Raw genomic sequence first — 25,525 nt, 5'->3', positions numbered from 1 at the left:
TACGATAAATTCAGAAAACTAATCCATACCTTCAGTCCATCACTTGCAGATTTGTTTGTTTCTAGTTATAGAAACATTTGTGGAAGTCACTGTGGACATCTCGGAAACAATGTTACATTTTTCCTTAATTTCCCATAATTTCCTAAAGAATGAACAGATATGTAACTATGAAAAAGGTTATAAGGACTAATTCTAGTGAAAATGGACAGTGTTCAGTCGGTACACTTTAATCTAATTCCAATTAATTGGTACCATAACCTTTTACCAAAGTGACTGTATTTTACACGGTGCACTGCAGGTCTTTCTGCATTGTTTTGAATTAAAGGCGAGCATATAATTCAACAAATATGGTTTTGTTCCCCATCACTTCCATTGGAGGAGATAGCCATTATGAAGAGGAGGAATGATTACAGCAAACAGAAACTATTTTAATATTCAGATAAAAAAAAAAAAAAACTTAAAAAAAAAAAAAACTATCCTATAGGACATTATGGAATCAGAAAAATAAAAGTGAATATAGTTTGCGCAACCTAGGCACCGGAACGTGCGTACAGTATTGTATGTTTCTGCAAACCATGGGATATGTTTAATGTTAACATTTCTGAATCAAAAATATGTTTCAGGAATACGTTTATCAGCCGTGTATCACGTTGGCGGAAACACAATGACACGTGGGTAACGTTTTGAACGATTGGCAACACAACTACTTGGTTGAAGTTAAAATAATAACGTAACAACGTAACGTAACAACGTAACGTAACAACGTAACGTAACAATGTAACATAACGCAACGTAACAACGCAACGTTACAACGCAACGTTACAACGCAACGTAACAACGTAACAACGTAACGTAACAACGTAACGTAACAACGTAACAATGTAACAATGTAACAACGTAACAACGTAACAATGTAACATTACAACGTAAGGCAACGTAACAATGTAACATGACAACGCAACGTAACAACGCAACGTAACAACACAACGTAACAACACAACGCAACGCAACGAATGCAAAAAGAAAAAAGTCAACATTCAACATATCCGTGGATTGCAGAAACGTACAATGACTTTTTCCTGGTGACTGGGCTGAGTTTAGCCTTCTTGTATTCTAGACTACAGTTCCTTTGTTAAGCTACATCCAAGACCATGAATGGCCTAAAAAATAAAAAGTAATCTAACTTTCAAACTGTCCACCCGTTTTTTTAAATAGTTTCACATTTAACGCTGATCTGATATAACTCCTTCTTTGGGTCCACCTACTGAGTTAAAACTTTTCTTCCATAAATGGTTTTATAACTAAAATCACATTTCATGACTTTTAGTGCATCTGCACAAATTGCAGCTAAAACAGAACAAACTCATCTCTGGCAAACGTTGCTGTGAGTTTGGAATGTGGCTTCACGTGGCTAAGTCTTCCTTTAACTTGCCTGTTGTTGCCTTTAGTTTCCAACGTTCTCTTTTCTTAAAAAAAATGTATACGTAGGTGAATAAAAACATATCAAAGGTAGTCTGGGCAGACTTTTTGAAGATATATTGATATTGATTGGATAACATCACAACTACTACTACTACTACTAGGGAGATTTTATCAGATATAGCTTTAAGAGAGATTCATTTCAGTTAGTTTTTCTTACAAAGAAAAATTAAAGTTTCCTGTAAATACCTTATGATTTTTGTTTGGTTTGGGGTTTTTTGAATAAATGGGTTGATTATAAAATCAAAATGAAAAAAATCGGACCTTCTCTCACTTCTTTACATGCAAAATGATGCACCATTTCGTTTGAGGAATTTTTTTATAGAGTCATCACGTCCTCTCCAGTCGGATAGCAAATATCAGCTCATGTAAATATACCAACAAAAGCTTTTGAAAAGATTTGTATTTTTATTTCTCTCTTATTTAAGATGAAAGTCATCATCCTTTGCACATAATGTTATACCATTATTATGACAATGCTTATATTGGATAGGCATGTTTACATTTATTACTTGAGAAGATTATTCTGTAATTTCAGTTTTATTTCTAATGCGACAAAGTTTGATTATTTAAAATGCTAACATTACTGGAGCAGAGATGGGTTTTTGTTTGGTTTGGTTTTACTGTCCCACGCCAATTATATACCAATAACACCATGTTCTGTTAACAATGAAATGTCAATAAAAGTTAAAACTTCATTCTCCATCTTTGTTGTTTGTAACATTGTTTTTCATGGATGACACACATGCTCATTATTTGAGTAATTCAGTGATATCCAGATCTGTTCTCTTTGATTTCAGTCTTGAATCTGCAGTCATAGCAACACAGTCGCCAGAAAAAATTGGCATTATACGTTTCTGTGATACCTTGAATGTCGATGTTTCAGATCCAAAAATATGTTTTATGAATGCGTTTCATATCAGCCTCATATTACGCTTGTAGATATACGCAAAATGACACATGGTTAACGTGGTGTAACGTTTGGTTAGGTTTAGGCAAAAAAACTACTTGGTTAAAAGCTGCAGTGGGTAGAATTGGGGCAAATTTGATTAAAAAAGTCATAAAACTATATCTTGACAGTAGTGCATGAGACAGTTAATTTGAAAAAAAAAAAATGATGTGTCTCTGTGTCTTCCGGCATCCTCTGGTGCTCCTAATGGCATCTGCAAGATTTCACAGACCGGAGGAAAACAACCAATCAGATCCGAGCTGGAGCCTTGCCGTCTCTGAGCAGCTGTCAATCACTCGCGAACTCCAACCAAACGGTCAAACTAGGCAGCACTGATCAAATATGAATCAATATTCTGTTACTGTAATGCCAATTTCTCACTTCAAATATTTTCAGAAATATCTTGTAGTGCACTGTTTAGCCGGACGGGCGGGTGTCAGCAGCAAAGCAGCAGAACAAAAACACTGCCACATTTCCAACAGTATGATAATATTGCACTTCCTGTGCCTAGTCTGATAGTCTGTACTAGATATGTAGCCTATAAATAAGATATATTTTAATAAAATACAGTTATACCAACAGGATACAGAAGAGCACAGAGGCCGTTTTCATGCTGCGAGGCAGACGAGCGCTCGCGTCTGCCTGTTTATTCACCTGAGGAGCACAGTGAGACCCCGCGGATCCCAGCGGGACGTCAGGTGAGTAGGCGGTCCTTAATGTGGCCCAGGACACTTTCACGTACACACTGCTAAAAGAATGTGGCCATATGTGACCCAGACCACCTCTGAATGTGGTCTGAGAGATCGGATCTCAATGCGTCTTGAGTGCCTTCACACCTGTACTTAGAGCTGTCCACTTGTGATCCGATCACTGAGGACGCATGTTAATAATTTCTGCAAGTCCATTAACAGTTTTGGGACATCTGTGAGATTATGTGCAGTATAAATCTACCAGATGTGCATAATAAATCTGCCTTGTGATATTTTGCTGAAATACCACTTCAGGGATCTATATGCACCTCCTCTGGTGAAATGCAATATGTTCAACCACCTGCCCAGTAATGGGACTGGACAGACTGGCTCTGTAGATGCTGATGCCTCCCAGCACCATTTCAATTTCATGGCAATTTAATGTGTCGTTTGGCGTTTTCACTTCGCCTATTTTGGCCAAATGGATCATCACGTCAGCTTTCAGGCTTTTTCTTTCAGACTTTATCACGTAGTCACTATTTACCAAAGTTAAAGTTACCGATGTGGAGTTCACTAGTGCCACTAGGTTAGAAAGGTTTCTCCTCTCCATTCAGTTTTTTCCTGTTGTGATTCTGTCTGTGATGTTGGTGTTGATCAGCTACTAAATCACTGATAGTGAGAACAGGTTTGCATTATTAGGTGCTCTCAGCAGTGAGGGACTAGGCACTGTTAGACCTGGGGAGGAGAGGTGAAGTTACTCTGCAGTGAATGAAATTTTGTTACATTTGGTGCATAATTGATTGTTGATGCGTTGTACCTGTTTACCTCCTAAGCTTACCTGTGCAGGTGGAAGGTTCCAGTCAGGTGAGGCTGGGAAGGTAAAATGCTAGTCTGAATTTAGCTACTTCTTGTGAAGCTGAAGATTTTATGTATTTGGGTTTTTTTTTGCTTCAGCTGAAGTTATTTTTGTTGAATATCTCAGGGTACATTTTTTTCCCGTTTCATTAATATTTTTGTTAATATATTTTTCACTAGCAAGGACCACAGGAATGTGATTTTAAAGGTTTAATGAAATGAGGAAGTATGGGATGTTGAGGAGGTGGTGGAGAAGATAGAGATCTTCTGAAAGGGAATCAGAAAGTTGTTGGACTGTTGTTGAGTTTTTCATTCCATATTCTCACATTTCATTCAATATATTCAGGATTTAATTCAATATATTCAGGATTTCATTCAATATATTCAGGATTTCATTCAATATATTCAGGATTTAATTCAATATATTCAGGAATTCATTCAATATATTCAGGATTTAATTCACTATATTCAGGATTTCATTCAATATATTCAGAATTGAATTCAATATATTCAGGATTTAATTCAATATATTCAGGATTTCATTCAATATATTCAGGATTTAATTCCATATATTCAGGAATTCATTCAATATATTCAGGATTTCATTCAATATATTCAGGATTTCATTCAATATATACAGGAATTCATTCAATATATTCAGGATTTCATTCAATATATACAGGAATTCATTCAATATATTCAGGATTTCATTCAATATATACAGGAATTCATTCAATATATTCAGGATTTCATTCAATATATACAGGAATTCATTCAATATATTCAGGATTTAATTCAATATATTCAGGATTTCATTCACTATATTCAGGATTTCATTCAATATATTCAGAATTGAATTCAATATATTCAGGATTTAATTCAATATATTCAGGATTTCATTCAATATATTCAGGATTTAATTCCATATATTCAGGAATTCATTCAATATATTCAGGATTTCATTCAATATATACAGGAATTCATTCAATATATTCAGGATTTAATTCAATATATACAGGAATTCATTCAATATATTCAGGAATTCATTCAATATATTCAGGATTTCATTCAATATATTCAGGATTTCATTCAATATATACAGGAATTCAATCAATATATTCAGGATTTAATTCAATATATTCAGGATTTCATTCAATATATTCAGGATTTAATTCCATATATTCAGGATTTCATTCAATATATTCAGGATTTCATTCAATATATACAGGAATTCATTCAATATATTCAGGATTTCATTCAATATATACAGGAATTCATTCAATATATTCAGGATTTAATTCAATATATTCAGGATTTCATTCAATATATACAGGAATTCATTCCATATATTCAGAATTTCAATATTCTAAAATTTCACATTATATATATATATATATATATATATATATATTTATCATTTATTTTTCTACTGCGGATAGCCGGAGGGTGTAGGGTCCCACTCACAACAAGAGTCAATACCAACAGGAGAATACGTTTAGCATTGGCAGAGAATTTGGGCACATTTTACTTGGGCGCTACCAACATAATCAGCTGTGCTGTTCATCCCACAAATGCATGCCAATTAGCATTGTAACAACAGAGAAATAATCCTTAATAATAATAATCTTTTTTTTCGAGTTTATAGAAATGATCATGCTCTTTATCTTTAACTGCTCTGTTCCACTGTCCCACAGACCTTCAGTGGTGACATATTCACTTCATCCCCAGTGCCAATGTATGGAAACAGCTTCTCAGTGAAAGCGCGTGTGATGGTGTGTATGTGTGTGTTAGTATCAGGATCAGAGAATGACAGCTTTCCTCTGTTCCAGTCCAGATTCACTCTGATCCTCTTGAACTCCTTCTGGACTACAAGATCAATGGGGGGATCTGGTAGTGACCGTGCTGAGTATTTACCTCCATAGAACTGTATTCTCCATATTCGACACCGTATCCTTTCCTTCCTCCGGACAGACTCTGCTAACACACCCACTGTCCACTTTGTACTGTCTCCAACATCGACATCCCAGCTGTGAGTCCCAGAGTTAAAGCCCTTAGAGCCCAGGACAAACATGTGTGTATCAAACCTCTCTGGATTATCAGGAAACTGCTGTTCCTCTCCTCGTCTCACACTGGTCAGATCTTCAGACAGGATGAGATTTGGATGAGCAGTGTTTGGATCCAGAATCAGAGGAGTGTAGGAGACCATCTCCTTCATCTTGTTCCAGATGTTGAAGGTCAGGTTGCCCAGGTGTTTGGCCTCGTCTATCAGAGCTCCTGAGAGCAGCTGTGGATCCTCCAGCAGGGGGCGCTGCTGGACTCTTTCCACTGCAGCCTTGTAGTTGTGCAGGAATGAGACGTCTTCAGCTCTCAGCTCCTCCTCTGTGACTCTGATTGTGTCTGAAAGAGCTGCTATCTCTCTGCTCAGAGCCTCCATCTTCTCCTTCATCATCTGACTCTTCTGCTCCTCTTCCTCCCTCAGTGCAGAGATCCTGGCCTCCTCTTCCTCTTCTAGAAACTGGTGTATCTTCTTAAACTGCTCCTTAATCTTCCTCTCTGTGCTCCGGGCCTGGACCTTCATGTGTTCTGCTGTTTGATCAGACTTCACTTTAACTTGTTCAAAAACCTTTAACTTCTCCTTTAAGGGCTCCAGAGTTTCCTGAAGTTTCTTCTTGCGTTGTCGTGCAGCTTCATCGATGGGTCTGATTCTGTGATTGGTGTGTTTTTCTGAATCTCTGCAGATGTGACACACTGGCTGCTGATGGTCCAGACAGAAGAGTTTGAGTTTCTCAGAGTGCAGACTGCAGAGAGCCTCTGAAGCTCTCTGATCTCTCTCCTGTAAGAAGGCCTCACACAGGTTCTTTAAGGCCAGGTTATAAGGTGGGTCCATTGAAGATCTTCTCTTACAAATTGGACACTCGCGTGTCTGCTTCTCTCTCCACCAGTTCTTCAGACAGTCTTTACAGAAGCTGTGGCTACATGACAGAACAACAGGATCTCTAAAGACGTCATGACAGACCGTACAGCAGTGATCCTCCTCTGATCTGGAAGCCATTTAGTCTCTGAGTGAAGCTGAAAACACAGCAGACAGAAAGTACAGTCAGTCATGGCTCCCCTCCCTCCTCTACTAGCTTCACTGACATTTACTTTCACTTTGAGTCGTGATTTTAGTCAAACTCACCTTCAGTGTGTGGAGCGTCAGCAGGTTGAAGCAGCAGTGTTGTAGTTTTCCACTTTTCTCTCCTGTAGATGAACTCACTCAGATGAAGTTGTTAGTTTGTTCTGAAAGTGAATCTGATCGTCTGGTTTTCAGTCTGTGTGACTCTCTTTAGTGAGGAAGAATAACAAACTGTTTCCTGGTTTGTCTGGTTTATCAGGTGAGTCCGGTGAGGGTGGAGCTTTAGTCAGACTTCCTCTGCTGAATGTTTCTGCACACAGAGGTGTGTCTCATCTAAAGTCCTGATTCATTGCAGGACATGTAGACTGATAGTGTGCAGCAGGCTGTTGCAACAGTTATGTTTATGAGAAGAATCGCTTCCAAACAGATCATCGCCTGAATCAGAAGGATGGATCTACAGTTCTGGATCCATGGTGAGTTGATTATTCGGTTTAATCGAAGGTAGAGAAAAAAATATTCCTAAAATGTTCCATAGTCCCCCTTTCTTATATTCATGGCACCCCTTAAAGCAGTGGTTCAAAAAGTGGGGGGTGCGCCCCCTAAGGGGGGCGCAGTGGAACTACGGGGGGGCGCGGCTTCATCACCAACACACACAGACACACACAAAGACACACACACATATACACCGGTAAAACAATATAAAATGAAATAATAACGAATACAATTGCAAACAAGTTGTAAAGATAGGGCACTATATCATATGGTTGCACCTAAGAAATAAAAATAAAATGAAAAGAAATCAAGCACAACCGACGTGACATGCACTGTGTTCCAACCACGCCCCCCAGAGCGGCTCATGTTACAGACCGACTAGTGGCGAAACCAGAGAGAAAGAGAGAGACACACACTGTATTGTCATACAGACGTTATCAACTTAAAGTAAATATTGTATATTGTATTTAGGATCATATATATCCTTGTCTAGTCTAGAAAATGGTAGACATGTTCATTTGATTATAAAGTGTTGTATATTGTATAGTGTTTATACTGTATATATATATATATGCACCTAATGATAGACCCTATTTTTCATCATTATTTGCACTCTTGTTATACTATATACTGTATGTATCAAAAATGGGAGCAAAACATAACTCAATCTCGCCCCGGGGATCAATAAAGTATTTCTGATTCTGATTTTTTTATTTTATTTCCTTGCTTTAGAGAGGGAAGTTAGTCCCAAAGCTGGCCACTGCATTTATATCCTCCACCTTAAAGAAGGTGCTTCATTTAGCTGTGAGTGTGACTACAGACGGAGATCTGGAGGGTGTAGGGTCCAGATTGGAACTGGGCCTTTGGTTTGGGAGCAGGGCCACGCCTCAACCACCCACCTACCTGGTCATCCCATTCTGTCCTGTTTGTTGCTCACTGCGTTAAGAGTTCTCATTGAGAACGAGTCGTGTTAAAGTGAACTAGAAACGAGTATATCAACAGTAAAAACATGTCTAAAAATATCTCTTCTAAATAAAATTCATCAAGAAAAGTCTATATGTGGTTTTGTCCATGCGGGCTGCTGCTCCTCCGGCTTTCTCCTTGTTTGGAAAATGTCACCTGAACTGGTTGTTGCATCAAATAGAGAATTGTACATATATTTTTGGATGTTTACATATATTGTATAAATTGTTAACATTTCATGTAATTAAACATTGATTTTAATGTTTGGAATAATTTGGAATAATCTGGACTACAATTTAAAATAAAGTTTGTTGGTGAACAATGATTGGCTGCTCAAACATGCAGTTATTGATAAACTGATTCTTTTTTCTTTATTTGGATCTCATCAACTTCTACAAAGTCTTTGCTGGTCTTCATGGCTCCACACACACAAGTCAAAATAATCAAAATGAACAACAATTTACAGTAAAATAAGACAGTATCGATAAAAAAAGAAAAGTGTAAACGAACCAAACAGAAAGATCAGAGATACTGAGTGAAATTATTTTACAAAAACAAAACCCTCTTTCTTTCTCTCTTATTGTTTCTAAATGTAGCACTTGAAGCAGTTTAGCATATTTAATTAAGATGATGTAATTGCATAATTATTGAAATTTTTGGGTTGTATCCATATGGTTGAATGCACTTATTGTAAGTCACTTTGGATAAAAGTATCAGCTAAATGAATGTAATGTAATTTAATAAAGGTCGACAACAGAAACAAAAAGCAGATTGTCAAACTAAATAATAAAAAGAAAATAAAAAATAATAAAACAATACCTGAAAAAAAAATAAACATATCTTTGGAATAATGAGTCAGCAGGAGGACAGGTGCAGCTTAAATTCAGAGAGTTTTCCCCTTAAGAAATAAACATCATTAATATAAATATGATCATGCTCTTTATCTTTAACTGCTCTGTTCCACTGTCACACAGACCTTCAGTGGTAATATATTCAGTTGACCAGCAGTGAGAATGAATGGAAACAGCTTCTCAGTGAAAGTGTGTGTGAAGGTGTGTATGTGTGTGTTAGTATCAAGATCAGAGAACGACAGCTTTCCTCTGTTCCAGTCCAGATTCACTCTGATCCTCTGGAGCTTCTTCTGGACTCTGAGATCAATGAGTGGAGCTGGTGACCATGCTGTGTATTTACCTTCACAGAACACTATTCCCCATAATCCAGACCATTTGCCTCCCTTCCTCTGGGCAGACTCTGCTGACACACCCAGTAACCAGCCTGTACTGTCTCCAAACTCGACATCCCAGCTGTGAGTCCCAGAGTTAAAGCCCTCAGAGCCCAGGACAGAGATGTGTTCATCAAACCTCTCTGGATTATCAGGAAGCTGCTGTTTGTCTCCTCCTCTCACACTGGTCAGATCTTCAGACAGGATGAGTTTTGGACCAGCAGTGTTTGGATCCAGAATCAGAGGAGTGTAGGAGACCATCTCCTTCATCTTGTTCCAGATGTTGAAGGTCAGGTTGCCCAGGTGTTTGGCCTCGTCTATCAGAGCTCCTGAGAGCAGCTGTGGATCCTCCAGCAGGGGGCGCTGCTGGACTCTTTCCACTGCAGCCTTGTAGTTGTGCAGGAATGAGACGTCTTCAGCTCTCAGCTCCTCCTCTGTGGCTCTGATTGTGTCTGAAAGAGCTGCTATCTCTCTGCTCAGAGCCTCCATCTTCTCCTTCATCATCTGACTCTTCTGCTCCTCTTCCTCCCTCAGAGCAGAGATCCTGGCCTCCTCTTCATCTTCTAGAAACTGGTGAAGCTTCTTAAACTGCTCCTTAATCTTCCTCTCTGTGCGTCGGGCCTGGACCTTCATGTGTTCTGCTGTTTGATCAGACTTCACTTTAACCTGTTCAAAAACCTTTAACTTCTCCTTTAAGGGCTCCAGAGTTTCCTGAAGTTCCTTCTTGTATTGTCGTGCAGCTTCATCGATGGGTCTGATTCTGTGGTTGGTGTGTTTTTCTGAATCTCTGCAGACGACACACACTGGCTGCTGATGGTCCAGACAGAAGAGTTTGAGTTTCTCAGAGTGCAGACTGCAGAGAGCCTCTGAAGCTCTCTGATCTCTCTCCTGTAAGAAGGTCTCACACAGGTTCTTTAAGGCCAAGTTACAAGGTGGTTCATCTTTTGAAGATCTTCTCTTACAAACTGGACACTCGCATGTTACTTTCTCTCTCCACCAGCTCTTCAGACAGTCTTTACAGAAGCTGTGGCTACATGACAGGAGAACAGGATCTCTAAAGACGTCATGACAGACCGGACAGCAGAGATCCTCCTCTGATCTGGAAGCCATTTAGTCTCTGAGTGAAGCTGAAAACACAGCAGACAGAAAGTTCAGTCAGTCATGGCTCCCCTCCCTCCTACTGCGGTCAAGCCAGCCTCCACTTTGAAAAACACAGTCAAGCCAGCCCCCAAGTTGTTTTCCGGTACGTGTATATCCTAGGCATTACGGTAAGAGGGCGTAGGAATTGATTTCAAAATAAAAGCACCGTTCTGATGAACATGATGTGCCTTCAAAATAAAAGCACCGTTGTGATGAACGTGATGGGCCATTCAGATTCATTATAATCTCATATATGAGCTATCTTCCCTGTAAATTAAGACTGGAATTCTACATCATAATGTCCCGATAGTGACAAAGTGGTACTCTAAGGTGGTCTACTATTATTCTGTTGTGAAATTAGTTTGTGGTAGTTGGTCGGGTCCTTTTAATTCTGATCTGAATTTAGAGGGAAGATAGCCCACATGTAAGATTTTTAAAGGGCTTTAATTTTGAAATTCTACATCAGAATCTACTAATATTCTCTGAGTGACACTCTGAGGTGGTCTACTGTCATCCCAAGGTGACATTGGTCCGTGATAGTGGACAGTTTCATTTTATCAATTCTATTTATCTCAAGTGAAATTAGGCACTGTGTGAGGTGGTAAACTGCAATTTAGAAGTTTAGATCAGTCTTTGTAAATGTATTATTTAATATTAAGTTTGACTAAGTATTTATACAATTGGAATAAGATATTTCTCTGACCTGCATTTTGGAGGTGGTTGTTTTTCTTTTTAAATTATCATTCATTTCATTTAGTATTTCATATGTATTCATTTTGTTTCATTTATTTTTTACTTATGTATTTATTTGTTCAATCATTTTATTCATTCATTTATTTGTTATTGACAGACTGACTGACTTCTTGAATGAATCTGAAATGTCCTATCACGTTCATCACAACGGTGCTTTTATTTTGAAGGCCTATCACGTTCATCAGAACGGTGCTTTTATTTTGAAATCAGTTCTTACACGCTCTTACCGTAATGCCTAGGATATACAAGCACCCCCAAAACAACGTAGCGGCTGGCTTGACCACAGCTCCCTCCTCTACTAGCTTCACTGACATTTACTTTCACTTTGAGTCATGTTTTTAGTCAAACTCACCTTCAGTGTGTGGAGCGTCAGCAGGTTGAAGCAGCAGTGTTGTAGTTTTCCACTCTTCTCTCTGTAGATGAACTCACTCAGATGAAGTTGTTAGTTTGTTCTGAAGGTGAATCTGGTCGTCTGGTTTTCAGTCTGTGTGACTCTCTTTAATGAGGAAGAATAACAAACTGTTTCCTGGTTTCTCGGGTGAGTCTGGTGAGAGTGGAGCTTTAGTCAGACTTCCTCTGCTGAATGTTTCTGCACACAGAGGAGTGACTCATCTAAAGTCCTGATTCATTGCAGGACATGTAGACTGATAGTGTGCAGCAGGCTGTTGCAACAGTTATGTTAATGAGAAGAATCGCTTCCAAAAAGATCATCTCCTGAATCAGAAGGATGGATCTACACTTCTGGATCCATGGTGAGTTGATTATTCGGTTTAATCGAAGGTAGAGAAAAAAAATATTCCTAAAATGTTCCATAGTCCCCCTTTCTTATATTCATGGCACCCCTTAAAGCAGTGGTTCCCAAAGTGGGGGGCGCAGTGGAACTACAGGGGAGGGGCGCAGCTTCATCACCATCACACACACACACACACACATACACCAGTAAAACAATGTAAAATGAAATTATAACGAATACAATTGCAAACAAGTTGTAAAGATAGGGCACTATATCATATGGTTGCAGCTAAGAAATAAAAATAAAATAAAAAGAAATCAAGCGGAACCGACGTGACATGCACTGTGTTCCAACCACGTCCCCCAGAGCGGCTCATGTTACAGACCGACTAGCGGCAAAACCAGAGAGAGAGAGAGAGAGACACACACAGCGACACAAAGAGAGCGAGAAAGACACAGAGCGACACAGAAAGAGAAAGAGAAAAAGATAAGAGATAGGAAGTAAGCGATGTACCAAGATGGACAGATTTGTGACTGGTATAAAGCGCAAATCAGATGGCAAGTCTGTTACAGCTGTAACAGGCGATGCGACCACCACAACAACGGCACAAAAGAAGGTAAAAGCAAGAAAATATAACGAGGCATATCTGTCCCTGGGCTTTACAAGCACTATGGTCGGCCAAGAAGAGAGACCCCAGTCTGTTGTGTGTCTTAAAATACTGGCGGCAGACAGTATGAAGCCCACTAAATTGAAAAGACACTTGGAAACCCACCACCCCGATCATGTGAACAAGCACCTTGAGTTTTTCAAAAAGAAACTGGAAAACTGTCATGCCCTGCAGAGTCACTTTGTAAAAGCTGCATCTGTCCCTGTGAAAGCACAACTCGCTTCCTACAAAGTAGCCTATAGAGTCGCCCGATGCAAAAAGCCTCACACAATAGCGGAGGAGTTAATTTTTTTTATTTATTTTTTTACCTTTATTTATTCAGGGGGAGGTTCACTGAGAGCAATTAATACTATATATATATAGATAGAATTATATATATATAATATAAATAGAATGTAATGCAATTAATATGTCTGAAAGCAACCTAAAGTCCAATCTTTTTGGAAATTGATTTTATTATTGCTATTTTATTTTCAGTAAAACAAATTGAACAATAAACTTTGAAGTGGAAAAGTGAAGTGATATGTACTTATTCTAGAAAAAAATATAAATATTTTATAGAGTTCATATATTATAATGCAATTAATTCAAAACAAAGAAGGTACGACCCATTTGGGGTGGGTGGGGTCGGGTGCGGTGGGGGGGTTTACAATGTTCCTATATCATCAAAGGGGGGCTTGACAGAAAAAAGTTTGGGAACCACTGCCTTAAAGGGACTGTTTGTAAGAATCAGAGATGCTTATTAACAGCGACACCTGTGACCGTTAAGTCAATGAAGGTCAGCGTCGGGTTCACGCTTGTGCTCGCTCTACATAGACATGAACGAGCATCGCTCAAAACAGTGAGGCGACACACGTCAGCTAAAAGCACAATATCACTCTATATTTCACCTGCTTGGCAGTAATGTTAGCTGACCAGACGAAGGTCTCTCCATGAATCACTGCTGATCCTAGTGTTGGCTTTTCCTGCTTCAGCCTCCCGACCGCGGCCTGTGGAAACAGGGAGACACCGGCACCCGGTTGGAGACGATAACGTTTCTCGCTGCGGAGCAGAGTACAGCCGAAACTCCAGCCCCCGAGACCAAAGCTACGGTCTCCCCCGCGTCCTCCGACCGCGGCCAACACTGTTTTGCAAGACGGGCTTCACTAGATATAACTTTGCGGTTTTGGTGCTTCCGTGTAGTTTGTGTTAGAGTCTGAGTCTGAACAGCGTAGCCACACGCGAGCGCGCATATGCGACGAGCGCGCATGGGACGACGACCCCAGTGATTTATATGTGTAAGAATATACAAACAGTCCCTTTAATAAAGTTAACAAGTTAACTTAGGCCCAATTCCAAACCCCTACACCCTCTCCTTAACCACTTCCACTTCGTTCACGTAGAGGGTCCGCCGTATTAAGTGCCACCCCAAACCAATTAGCGGGGAGTGGAAGTGGGTTATAAACCCTCCAATAGCAAGTCTACATGGATGCCGACTTAACCAGCTGCTCTTACTGACTAAGTGCAACGCTGTTTATTGTCCGTCATGGAACATGCTCCAATGTAAGTTCCATGTGACTACCGTTACAAACATTTACTCTTAAACTGCTCCAACTAAGAGAGACATTTAATTTATTCTACTTTATTGTCATACAGATTTTATAAACTTAAAGTAAATTTGTATATTGTATTTAGGATCAAATATACCCTTGTCTAGTCTAGCAAATGGTAGACATGTTCATTTAATTATAAAGTGTTGTATATTGTATAGTGTATATACTGTATATATATATATATATATATATATATATATATATGCACCTAATGATAGACCCTATTTTTCATCATTATTTGCACTCTTGTTATACTATATGCTGTATGTATCTAGAATGGGATTAAAACATAACTCAATCTCGCCCCGGGGATCAATAAAGGATTTCTGATTCTGATATATTTTTTTTATTTCCTTGCTTTAGAGAGGGAAGTTAGTCCCAAAGCTTGCCACTGCATTTATATCCTCCACCTTGAAGAAGGTGCTTCATTTAGCTGTGAGTGTGACTACAAACGGAGATCCGGAGGGTGTAGGGTCCAGATTGGAACTGGGCCTTTGGTTTGGGAGCAGGGCCACGCCTCAACCACCCACCTACCTGGTCATCCCATTCTGTCCTGTTTGTTGCTCACTGCGTTAAGAGTTCTCATTGAGAACGAGTCGTGTTAAAGTGAACTAGAAACGAGTATATCAACAGTAAAAACATGTCTAAAAATATCTCTTCTAAATGAAATTCATCAAGAAAAGTCTATATTTGGTTTTGTCCATGCGGGCTGCTGCTCCTCCGGCTTTCTCCCTGTTTGGAAAATGTCACCTGAACTGGTTGTTGCATCAAATAGAGAATTGTACATATATGTTTGGATGATTACATATATTGTATAAGTTGTTAACATTTCATGTAATTAAACATTGATATTAATGTTTTGAATAATTTGGAATAATCTGGACTACAATTTAAAATAAAGTTTGTTGGTGAACAATGATTGGCTGCTCAAACATGCAGTTATTGATAAACTGATTATTTTTTCTTTATTTGGATCTCATCAACTTCTACAAAGTCTTTGCTGGTCTTCATGGCTCCACACACACAAGTCAAAATAATCAAAATGAACAACAATTTACAGTAAAATGACACAGTATCAATAAAAAAAGAAAAGTGTAAACGAACCAAACAGAAAGATCAGAGATACTGAGTGAAATTATTTTACAAAAACAAAACCCTCTTTCTTTCTCTCTTATTGTTTCTAAATGTAGCACTTGAAGCAGTTTAGCATATTTAATTAAGATGATGTAATTGTATAATTATTGAAATTTTTGGGTTGTATCCATATGGTTGAATGCACTTATTGTAAGTCACTTTGGATAAAAGTGTCAGCTAAATGAATGTAATGTAATTTAATAAAGGTCGACAACAGAAACAAAAAGCAGATTGTTAATAGAAATAAAATAAAAACATAATAAAACAATACCTGAAACAAAAATATACATATCTTTGGAATAATGAGTCAGCAGGAGGACAGGTGCAGCTTAAATTCAGAGAGTTTCCCCCTTAAGAAATAAACATCATTAATATAAATATGATCATGCTCTTTATCTTTAACTGCTCTGTTCCACTGTCACACAAACCTTCAATGGTAATATATTCAGTTTATCACCAGTGAATATGTATGGAAACAGCTTCTCAGTGAAAGTGTGTGTGAAGGTGTGTATGTGTGTGTTAGTATCAGGATCAGAGAACGACAGCTTTCCTCTGTTCCAGTCCAGATTCACTCTGATCCTCTGGAGCTTCTTTCGGAATCTGAGATCAGTGGGTGGATCTGGTGGTGACCATGCTGAGTATTTACCTTCATAGAACTCTATTATCCATAATCCAGACTGTATGAATCCCTTCCTCTGGACAGACTCTGCTAACACACCCAGAGACCAGAATGTACTGTCTCCAACCTCGACATCCCAGCTGCGAGTCCCAGAGTTAAAGCCCTCAGAGCCCAGGACAGAGATGTATTCATCAAACCTCTCTGGATTATCAGGAAGCTGCTGTTCCTCTCCTCCTCTCACACTGGTCAGATCTTCAGACAGGATGAATGATGGATAAGCAGTGTTTGGATCCAGAATCAGAGGAGTGTAGGAGACCACCTCCTTCATCTTGTTCCAGATGTTGAAGGTCAGGTTGCCCAGGTGTTTGGCCTCGTCTATCAGAGCTCCTGAGAGCAGCTGTGGATCTTCCAGCAGGGGGCGCTGCTGGACTCTTTCCACTGCAGCCTTGTAGTTGTGCAGGAATGAGAGGTCTTCAGCTCTCAGCTCCTCCTCTGTGGCTCTGAGTGTGTCTGAAAGAGCTGCTATCTCTCTGCTCAGAGCCTCCATCTTCTCCTTCATCATCTGACTCTTCTGCTCCTCTTCCTCCCTCAGAGCAGAGATCCTGGCCTCCTCTTCCTCTTCTAGAAACTGGTGAAGCTTCTTAAACTGCTCCTTAATCTTCCTCTCTGTGCTCCGGGCCTGGACCTTCATGTGTTCTGCTGTTTGATCAGACTTCACTTTAACTTGTTCAAAAACCTTTAACTTCTCCTTTAAGGGCTCCAGAGTTTCCTGAAGTTCCTTCTTGTGTTGTCGTGCAGCTTCATCGATGGGTCTGAATCTGTGGTTGGTGTGTTTGTTTGAATCTCTGCAGACGACACACACTGGCTGCTGATGGTCCAGACAGAAGAGTTTGAGTTTCTCAGAGTGCAGACTGCAGAGAGCCTCTGAAGCTCTCTGATCTCTCTTCTGTAAGAAGGCCTCACACAGGTTCTTTAACACCCGCATAGAAGGTGGTTCAGGCTTTGAAGATCTTCTCTTACAAACTGGACACTCGCATGTTTGTTTCTCTCTCCACCAGCTCTTCAGACAGTCTTTACAGAAGCTGTGGCTACATGACAGAAGAACAGGATCTCTAAAGACGTCATGACAGACCGGACAGCAGAGATCCTCCTCTGATCTGGAAGCCATGTTGTCCCTGAGTGAAGCTGAAAACACAGCAGACAGAAAGTTCAGTCAGTCATGGCTCCCCTCACTCCTACTGCGGTCAAGCCAGCCTCCACTTCGAAAAACACAGTCAAACCAGCCCCCACGTTGTTTTGCGGTACGTGTATATCCAAGGCATTACGGTAAGAGGGCGTAGGAATTGATTTCAAAATAAAAGCACTGTTCTGATGAACGTGATATGCCTTCAAAATAAAAGCACTGTTCTGATGAACGTGATAGACCTTCAAAATAAAAGCACCATTCTGATGAACGTGATGGGACATTCAGATTCATTCAAGTGGTCAGTCAGTCTGTCAATAATAAATAAATAAATTAATGATTAAATAAATTCAGATTAGAATTAAAGGGAAATTGTCTTTCGAAATTAAAGCCCTTTAAAAATCTTATATGTGGGCTATCTTCCCTCTAAGTTCAGATCAGAATTAAAAGGACACGACCAACTATCACAAACTAATTTCACAACAGAATAATAGTAGACCACCTTAGAGTATCACTCCGTCACTATCAGGACATTATGATGTAAAATTCCCAATCTGAATTTAGAGGGAAGATGTACATCATATATGAGATTTTTAAAGGGCTTTAATTTTGAAATTCTACATCAGAATCTACTAATGTTCTCTGAGTGACACTCTGAGGTGGTCTACTGTCATCCTGAAGTGAAATTGGTCCATGATAGTGTATAATTTCCTTATAATTCAAATCTGAATTTAGAGGGAATATTGCCCATTTATGGGATTTTAAAGGGCTTTAATTTTGAAATTCTACATCAGATTGTCATAATATTCCCTGAGGTGGTCTACTATTATTATGAGGTGAAATTAGTCTGTGATAGTGGACAGTTTCCTTTTATCAATTCTATCTATCTCAAGTTAAATTAGGCACTGTGTGAGGTTGTATACTGTAATTTAGAGGTTAGATCAGTCTTTGTAAATGTTTTATTAAGTTTGACTAAGTATTTACACAATTGGAATACGATTTTTCTCTGACCTACATTTTGGAGGTGGTTGTTTTTCTTTTTAAATTATCATTCATTTCATTTAGTATTTCATATGTATTCATTTTGTTTCATTTATTTTTTACTTATTTATTTATTAGTTATTTAATCATTTTATTCATTCATTTATTTGTTATTGACAGACTGGCTGACCTCTTGAATGAATCTGAAATGTCCTATCACGTTCATCACAACGGTGCTTTTATTTTGAAGACCTATCACGTTCATCAGAACGGTGCTTTTATTTTGAAGGCCTATCACGTTCATCAGAACGGTGCTTTTATTTTGAAATCAGTTCTCACACGCTCTTACCATAATGCCTAGGATATACAAGCACCCCCAAAACAACGTACCGGCTGGCTTGACCACAGCTCCCTCCTCTACATGCTTCACTGACATTTACTTTCACTTTGAGTCGTGTTTTTAGTCAAACTCACCTTCAGTGTGTGGAGCATCAGCAGGTTGAAGCAGCAGTGTTGTAGTTTTCCACTTTTCTCTCCTGTAGATGAACTCACTCAGATGAAGTTGTTAGTTTGTTCTGAAGGTGAATCTGATCGTCTGGTTTTCAGTCTGTGTGACTCTCTTTAGTGAGGATGAATAACAAACTGTTTCCTGGTTTGTCTGGTTTATCAGGTGAGTCTGGTGAGGGTGGAGCTTTAGTCAGATCTCCTCTGCTGAATGTTGCTGCACACAGAGGAGTGACTCATCTAAAGTCCTGATTCATTGCAGGACATGTAGACTGATAGTGTGCAGCAGGATGTTGCAACAATTATGTTTATGAGAACAATCACTTCCAAACAGATCATCTCCTGAATCAGAAGGATGGATCTACAGTTCTGGATCCATGGTGAGTTGATTATTTGGTTTAATCGAAGGTAGAGAAAAAAATAATCCTAAAATGTTCCATTGTCCCCCTTTCTTATATTCATGGCACCCCTTAATGAAGTTAACAAGTTAACTTAGGCCCAATTCCAAAACATCTCTTACACCCTCTCCTTAACCACTTCCACTTCGTTCAGGTGGAGGGTCCGCCATATTAAGTGCCACCCCAAACCAATTAGCGGGGAGTGGAAGTGGGTTATAAACCCTCCAATAGCAAGTCTACATGGATGATGACTTAACCAGCTGCTCTTACTGACTAAGTGCAACGCTGTTTTTTGTACATCATGGAACATGCTCCAATGTAAGTTCCATGTGACTACCGTTACAAACATTTACTCTTAAACTGCTCAAACTAAGAGAGACATTTAATTTGTTCTACTTTATCGTCATACAGACGTTATCAACTTAAAGTAAATATTGTATATTTTTTATTTAGCGAATGCAAAGTCCTTGAGCCATGCAGTTGCCTCCTGGTCTGCTGTATGGAGGGTGACTAACCCTCCTTTTAGACTGTGGAGCGGGCAAGCCTTAATGATGTGTTCCGTTGTTTGCACCTCTACACAGGCACACAATGGGCTTGGGCTGCTGCCCCATTTGTGAAGGCTGGCCAAGCAGGGGCCATGTCCGGACCTGAATCTATTAAGAGTTGACCACTGTATCCTTGGCAGGTTGGTGCCAGGGACCTGTTGGGTGGGGTCTGACACCAGATGTTTGTTTGGGACATCCTTGGACTCCCATTCCTTTTCCCAAGCTGATTGGGTGGTGAAGTCGGCTGGTGGGGTATTCTTCCATATCGGTCGTCTAGATGGAAGACGGGCAGTGGGTGGGTTGAAGATGTCTGCATGGATTGGTAGATGGGGAGAGTCTTCGACCTTTTGAAGCATCCTTTGAGTAGATGCTACTCGCCGGATATGTGGGGGGGTTATATTGGATAGGACAGGGAGCCAGAGGAGTGGTGTTGAACGAATAGTCCCGCTTATGATTCGCATGGTTGTGTTGAGCTGGGTGTCCACATGGTGTGTATGGGATGACCTGGACCAAACAGGGGCACAGTATTCGGCTGCAGAGTAAGCAAGGGCCAGTGCCGAGGTGCGCAATGTGGGGGCTGCTGCCCCCCATTTTGAGCCAGCGAGCTTACAGAGCAGGTTGTTTCTAGTCTTCACCTTAGCTGCCGTTCCTTTCAGGTGTTCCTTGAAGGATAGGGTCCTGTCAAGCGTCACTCCCAGGTAAGTTGGGTTGAGGGCGTGCTTCAGCTTAAGTCCGCTGAGTGGGATATTTAGCTCTGAAGCAGCTTTTGCGTTGTTGAGGTGGAATACACTGGAGACTGTTTTAGCGGGGCTTGGTTTTAGGCACCAGGTTTTGCAGTACTGGTCCAGCTTTGCGAGGTCTTCCGTGAGCACCTGTTCCAGAGAGTCAAAGTCTGGGGATGGCAATGGATCAGCGTTCACGTCGCGCCGCCCGTCAGTACCCAGGCCCGCCTGGGGAAGCCAATGATCCTACCAGCAGACTAAATTCCAAGAGACAACGCCTGAGAGCCAAATCGAAGAATCTTAGTCACAGTCCCCGAGCCGAAAGCAGTAACCACAAACAGCCCCAAGTAAATATTGTATATTGTATTTAGGATCAAATATACCCTTGTCTAGTCTAGAAAATGGTAGACATGTTCATTTGATTATAAATTGTTGTATATTGTATATATGTATATATATATATATATATATATATGCACCTAATGATAGACCATATTTTTAATCATTATTTGCACTCTTGTTATACTATATACTGTATGTATCTAGAATGGGAGCAAAACATAACTCAATCTCGCCCCGGGGATCAATAAAGTATTTCTGATTCTGATATTTTTTTTTTATTTCCTTGCTTTAGAGAGGGAAGTTAGTCCCAAAGATTGCCAATGCATTTATATCCTCCACCTTAAAGAAGGTGCTTCATTTAGCTGTGAGTGTGACTACAAACGGAGATCCGGAGGGTGTAGGGTCCAGATTGGAACTGGGCCTTTGGTTTGGGAGCAGGGCCACGCCTCAACCACCCACCTACCTGGTCATCCCATTCTGTCCTGTTTGTTGCTCACTGCGTTAAGAGTTCTCATTGAGAACGAGTCGTGTTAAAGTGAACTAGAAACGAGTATATCAACAGTAAAAACATGTCTAAAAATATCTCTTCTAAATACAATTCATCAAGAAAAGTCTATATGTGGTTTTGTCCATGCGGGCTGCTGCTCCTCCGGCTTTCTTATGTTTGGAAAATGTCACCTGAACTGGTTGTTGCATCAAATAGAGAATTGTACATATATTTTTGGATGATTACATATATTGTATAAATTGTTAACATTTCATGTAATTAAACATTGATTTTAATGTTTTGAATAATTTGGAATAATCTGGACTACAATTTAAAATAAAGTTTGTTGGTGAACAATGATTGGCTGCTCAAACATGCAGTTATTGATAAACTGATTATTTTTTCTTTATTTGGATCTCATCAACTTCTACAAAGTCTTTGCTGGTCTTCATGGCTCCACACACACAAGTCAAAATAATCAAAATGAACAACAATTTACAGTAAAATGACACAGTATCAATAAAAAAAGAAAAGTGTAAACGAACCAAACAGAAAAATCAGAGATACTGAGTGAAATTATTTTACAAAAACAAAACACTCTTTCTTTCTCTCTTACTGTTTTTAAATATAGCACTTGAAGCAGTTTAGCATATTTAATTAAGATGATGTAATGAATAATTATTGCAATTTTTGGGTTGTATCCATATGGTTGAAAGCACTTATTGTAAGTCACTTTGGATAAAAGTGTCAGCTAAATGAATGTAATGTAATTTAATAAAGGTCGACAACAGAAACAAAAAGCAGATTGTCAAACTAAATAATAAAAATAAAATAAAACAATACCTGAAACAAAAATAAACATATCTTTGGAATAATGAGTCAGCAGGAGGACAGGTGCAGCTTAAATTCAGAGAGTTTCCCCCTTAAGAAATAAACATCATTAATATAAATATGATCATGCTCTTTATCTTTAACTGCTCTGTTCCACTGTCACACAGACCTTCAGTGGTAATATATTCACTTTATCCACAGCCCAAATGTATGGAAACAGCTTCTCAGTGAAAGTGTGTGTGAAGGTGTGTATGTGTGTGTTAGTATCAAGATCAGAGAACGACAGCTTTCCTCTGTTCCAGTCCAGATTCACTCTGATCCTCTGGAGCTTCTTCTGGACTCTGAGATCAGTGGATGGATCTAATGTTGTCTCTGCTGAGTATTTACCTTCATAGAACTGTATTCTCCATAATCCAGACTGCATGAGTCCCTTCCTCTGGACAGACTCTGCTGACACACCCAGTAACCAGCATGTACTGTCTCCAACCTCGACATCCCAGCTGTGAGTCCCAGAGTTAAAGCCCTCAGAGCCCAGGACAGACCAGGCTGCATCAAACCTCTCTGGATTATCAGGAAGCTGCTGTTTCTTTCCTCCTCTCACACTGGTCAGATCTTCAGACAGGATGAGTTCTGGATAAGCAGTGTTTGGATCCAGAATCAGAGGAGTGTAGGAGACCATCTCCTTCATCTTGTTCCAGATGTTGAAGGTCAGGTTGCCCAGGTGTTTGGCCTCATCTATCAGAGCTCCTGAGAGCAGCTGTGGATCCTCCAGCAGGGGGCGCTGCTGGACTCTTTCCACTGCAGCCTTGTAGTTGTGCAGGAATGAGACGTCTTCAGCTCTCAGCTCCTCCTCTGTGGCTCTGACGGTGTCTGAAAGAGCTGCTATCTCTCTGCTCAGAGCCTCCATCTTCTCCTTCATCATCTGACTCTTCTGCTCCTCTTCCTCCCTCAGAGCAGAGATCCTGGCCTCCTCTTCCTCTTCTAGAAACTGGTGAAGCTTCTTAAACTGCTCCTTAATCTTCCTCTCTGTGCGTCGGGCCTGGACCTTCATGTGTTTTGCTGTTTGATCAGACTTCACTTTAACTTGTTCAAAAACCTTGAACTTCTCCTTTAAGGGCTCCAGAGTTTCCTGAAGTTCCTTCTTGTGTTGTCGTGCAGCTTCATCGATGGGTCTGAAACTGTGGTTGGTGTGTTTTTCTGAATCTCTGCAGATGTGACACACTGGCTGCTGATGGTCCAGACAGAAGAGTTTGAGTTTCTCAGAGTGCAGACTGCAGAGAGCCTCTGAAGCTCTCTGATCTCTCTCCTGTAAGAAGGCCTCACACAGGTTCTTTAACACCCGGTTACGAGGTGGTTCTGCCTTTGAAGATCTTCTCTTACAAATTGGACACTCACATGTGTGTTTCTCTCTCCACCAGCTCTTCAGACAGTCTTTACAGAAGCTGTGGCTACATGACAGGACAACAGGATCTCTAAAGACGTCATGACAGACCGGACAGCAGAGATCCTCCTCTGATCTGGAAGCCATTTTGTCTCTGAGTGAAGCTGAAAACACAGCAGACAGAAAGTACAGTCAGTCATGGCTCCCCTCCCTCCTCTACTAGCTTCACTGACATTTACTTTCACTTTGAGTCGTGTTTTTAGTCAAACTCACCTTCAGTGTGTGGAGCGTCAGCAGGTTGAAGCAGCAGTGTTGTAGTTTTCCACTTTTCTCTCCTGTAGATGAACTCACTCAGATGAAGTTGTTAATTTGTTCTGAAGGTGAATCTGATCGTCTGGTTTTCAGTCTGTGTGACTCTCTTTAATGAGGAAGAATAACAAACTGTTTCCTGGTTTGTCTCGGGTGAGTCTGGTGAGGGTGGAGCTTTAGTCAGATCTCCTCTGCTGAATGTTGCTGCACACAGAGGAGTGTCTCATCTAAAGTCCTGATTCATTGTAGGATATGTAGACTGATAGTGTGCAGCAGGGATGTCACGGTACCAGAAATCTAGTAGTCAATAACAATACCAGTGAATTTACACGATTCTCGATACCAATTCGATACCACAGTAAAAAAAACAATAAATCCCATGTAATTCAACACGCACTCCTTTTATTAAAACATTTGAATATTGTAAAAAACAGAGGCATGTAGCCTTTAAGTAATAAACAATAAGAATCGTCTATTAACATTGCAAAGCAGAACAGTGGCATGTAGCCTTCAAGTATTTAAAACACACAATATTGTCTGGATGTCTGTCTTTGAGGTGCTTTGCTAAATTGGAAGTATATCCTCCTTTGGAAAGAAAAGTACGATGGCACCGTTACTGTACCGCATACTGTTTTTTTGCGAATCTATTAATACTCCTTGTAACTCCGCCTCGAACGCAAAGTACTTCCATACCCAACTCTTGCTATTTGTTTTCTGAGGCGGACGTTATCAACTTAAAGTAAATAGATTGTATTTAGGATCAAATATACCCTAGTCTAGAAAAGGGTAGACATGTTCATTTGATTATAAAGTGTTGTATATTTATACATGTGTGTGTACTGTATATATATTACAGGATCTGAAAGATTTCAGACCGGAGGAAAACAAGCATTAAGAGCTGATCAAATATGAATCAATATTCTGTTACGTTAATGCCTATTTCTCGCCTCAAATGTTTTCAGAATCATCTTGTAGTGTACTGTTTAGCTGTAAAATGAAAAATTTTGTAACGCAGCCACCATTGTGAAATCTGGTGAAGGAACACCAAGTTCCGGTCACATGACCGGAGCACAGCCAATAGGATCGCTCTCTCCATGAAATGACCTGTGATTGGTCAAAGACTCCGGTCAAGGGACAGATATTTTAAAGCCTGAAAACAGAGCCATGAGGAGGTGCTGCAGTCTAGTTTTCTCTCAGAACACTTGAATTACAATATAATGAAAGGTTATTATGGAATTTTTGCCCAATGATGCCAAAAATATACTGCCTACTGCCACTTGAAAAAATAAACATCATGAATATAATCATGCTCTTTATCTTTAACTGCTCTGTTCCACTGTCACACAGACCTTCAGTGGTGATATATTCAGTTTATCATCAGTGTTAATGAATGGAAACAGCTTCTCAGTGAAAGTGTGTGTGAAGGTGTGTATGTGTGTG

General features: G+C 39.8%; 3 protein-coding genes across 4 annotated transcripts; all 3 read right to left on the bottom strand.

The window, feature by feature from the left end:
- Positions 1-5,396: 5,396 nt before the first annotated feature.
- On the bottom strand, positions 5,397-24,378 carry LOC119488000 (nuclear factor 7, brain-like). 2 transcript variants are annotated; one of them, XM_037769133.1, is made up of 3 exons: positions 24,050-24,378; positions 22,783-23,940; positions 5,397-5,886 (listed from the first exon to the last, which is right to left on the bottom strand). In XM_037769133.1, exons 2-3 carry the CDS (start codon positions 23,921-23,923, stop codon positions 5,639-5,641), a joined length of 1,389 nt encoding a protein of 462 aa, XP_037625061.1. In that variant the 5' UTR covers positions 23,924-23,940; positions 24,050-24,378; the 3' UTR covers positions 5,397-5,638. The 2 variants fall into 2 exon arrangements, with proteins under 2 accessions (XP_037625061.1, XP_037625052.1); XM_037769124.1 differs by lacking the exon at positions 5,397-5,886 and having other exon boundaries at positions 22,401-23,940.
- Positions 9,347-12,071, bottom strand: LOC119488029 (nuclear factor 7, brain-like). The gene is made up of 2 exons (XM_037769183.1): positions 12,010-12,071; positions 9,347-10,891 (listed from the first exon to the last, which is right to left on the bottom strand). The coding sequence occupies exon 2, from the start codon at positions 10,872-10,874 to the stop codon at positions 9,489-9,491; it is 1,386 nt and encodes a 461-aa protein (XP_037625111.1). The 5' UTR covers positions 10,875-10,891; positions 12,010-12,071; the 3' UTR covers positions 9,347-9,488.
- Positions 15,589-19,684, bottom strand: LOC119488011 (nuclear factor 7, ovary-like). Its single transcript, XM_037769144.1, has 2 exons — positions 19,041-19,684; positions 15,589-17,587 (listed from the first exon to the last, which is right to left on the bottom strand). The coding sequence occupies exon 2, from the start codon at positions 17,568-17,570 to the stop codon at positions 16,182-16,184; it is 1,389 nt and encodes a 462-aa protein (XP_037625072.1). The 5' UTR covers positions 17,571-17,587; positions 19,041-19,684; the 3' UTR covers positions 15,589-16,181.
- Positions 24,379-25,525: the final 1,147 nt, after the last annotated feature.

The sequence above is a fragment of the Sebastes umbrosus genome, chromosome 1 (genome assembly GCF_015220745.1).
Source record: "Sebastes umbrosus isolate fSebUmb1 chromosome 1, fSebUmb1.pri, whole genome shotgun sequence".
NCBI classification, from domain to species: domain Eukaryota; kingdom Metazoa; phylum Chordata; class Actinopteri; order Perciformes; family Sebastidae; genus Sebastes; species Sebastes umbrosus.
The sequence above is the reverse complement of the archived record's forward strand: the minus strand, read 5'-3'. Positions and strand labels throughout refer to the sequence as shown.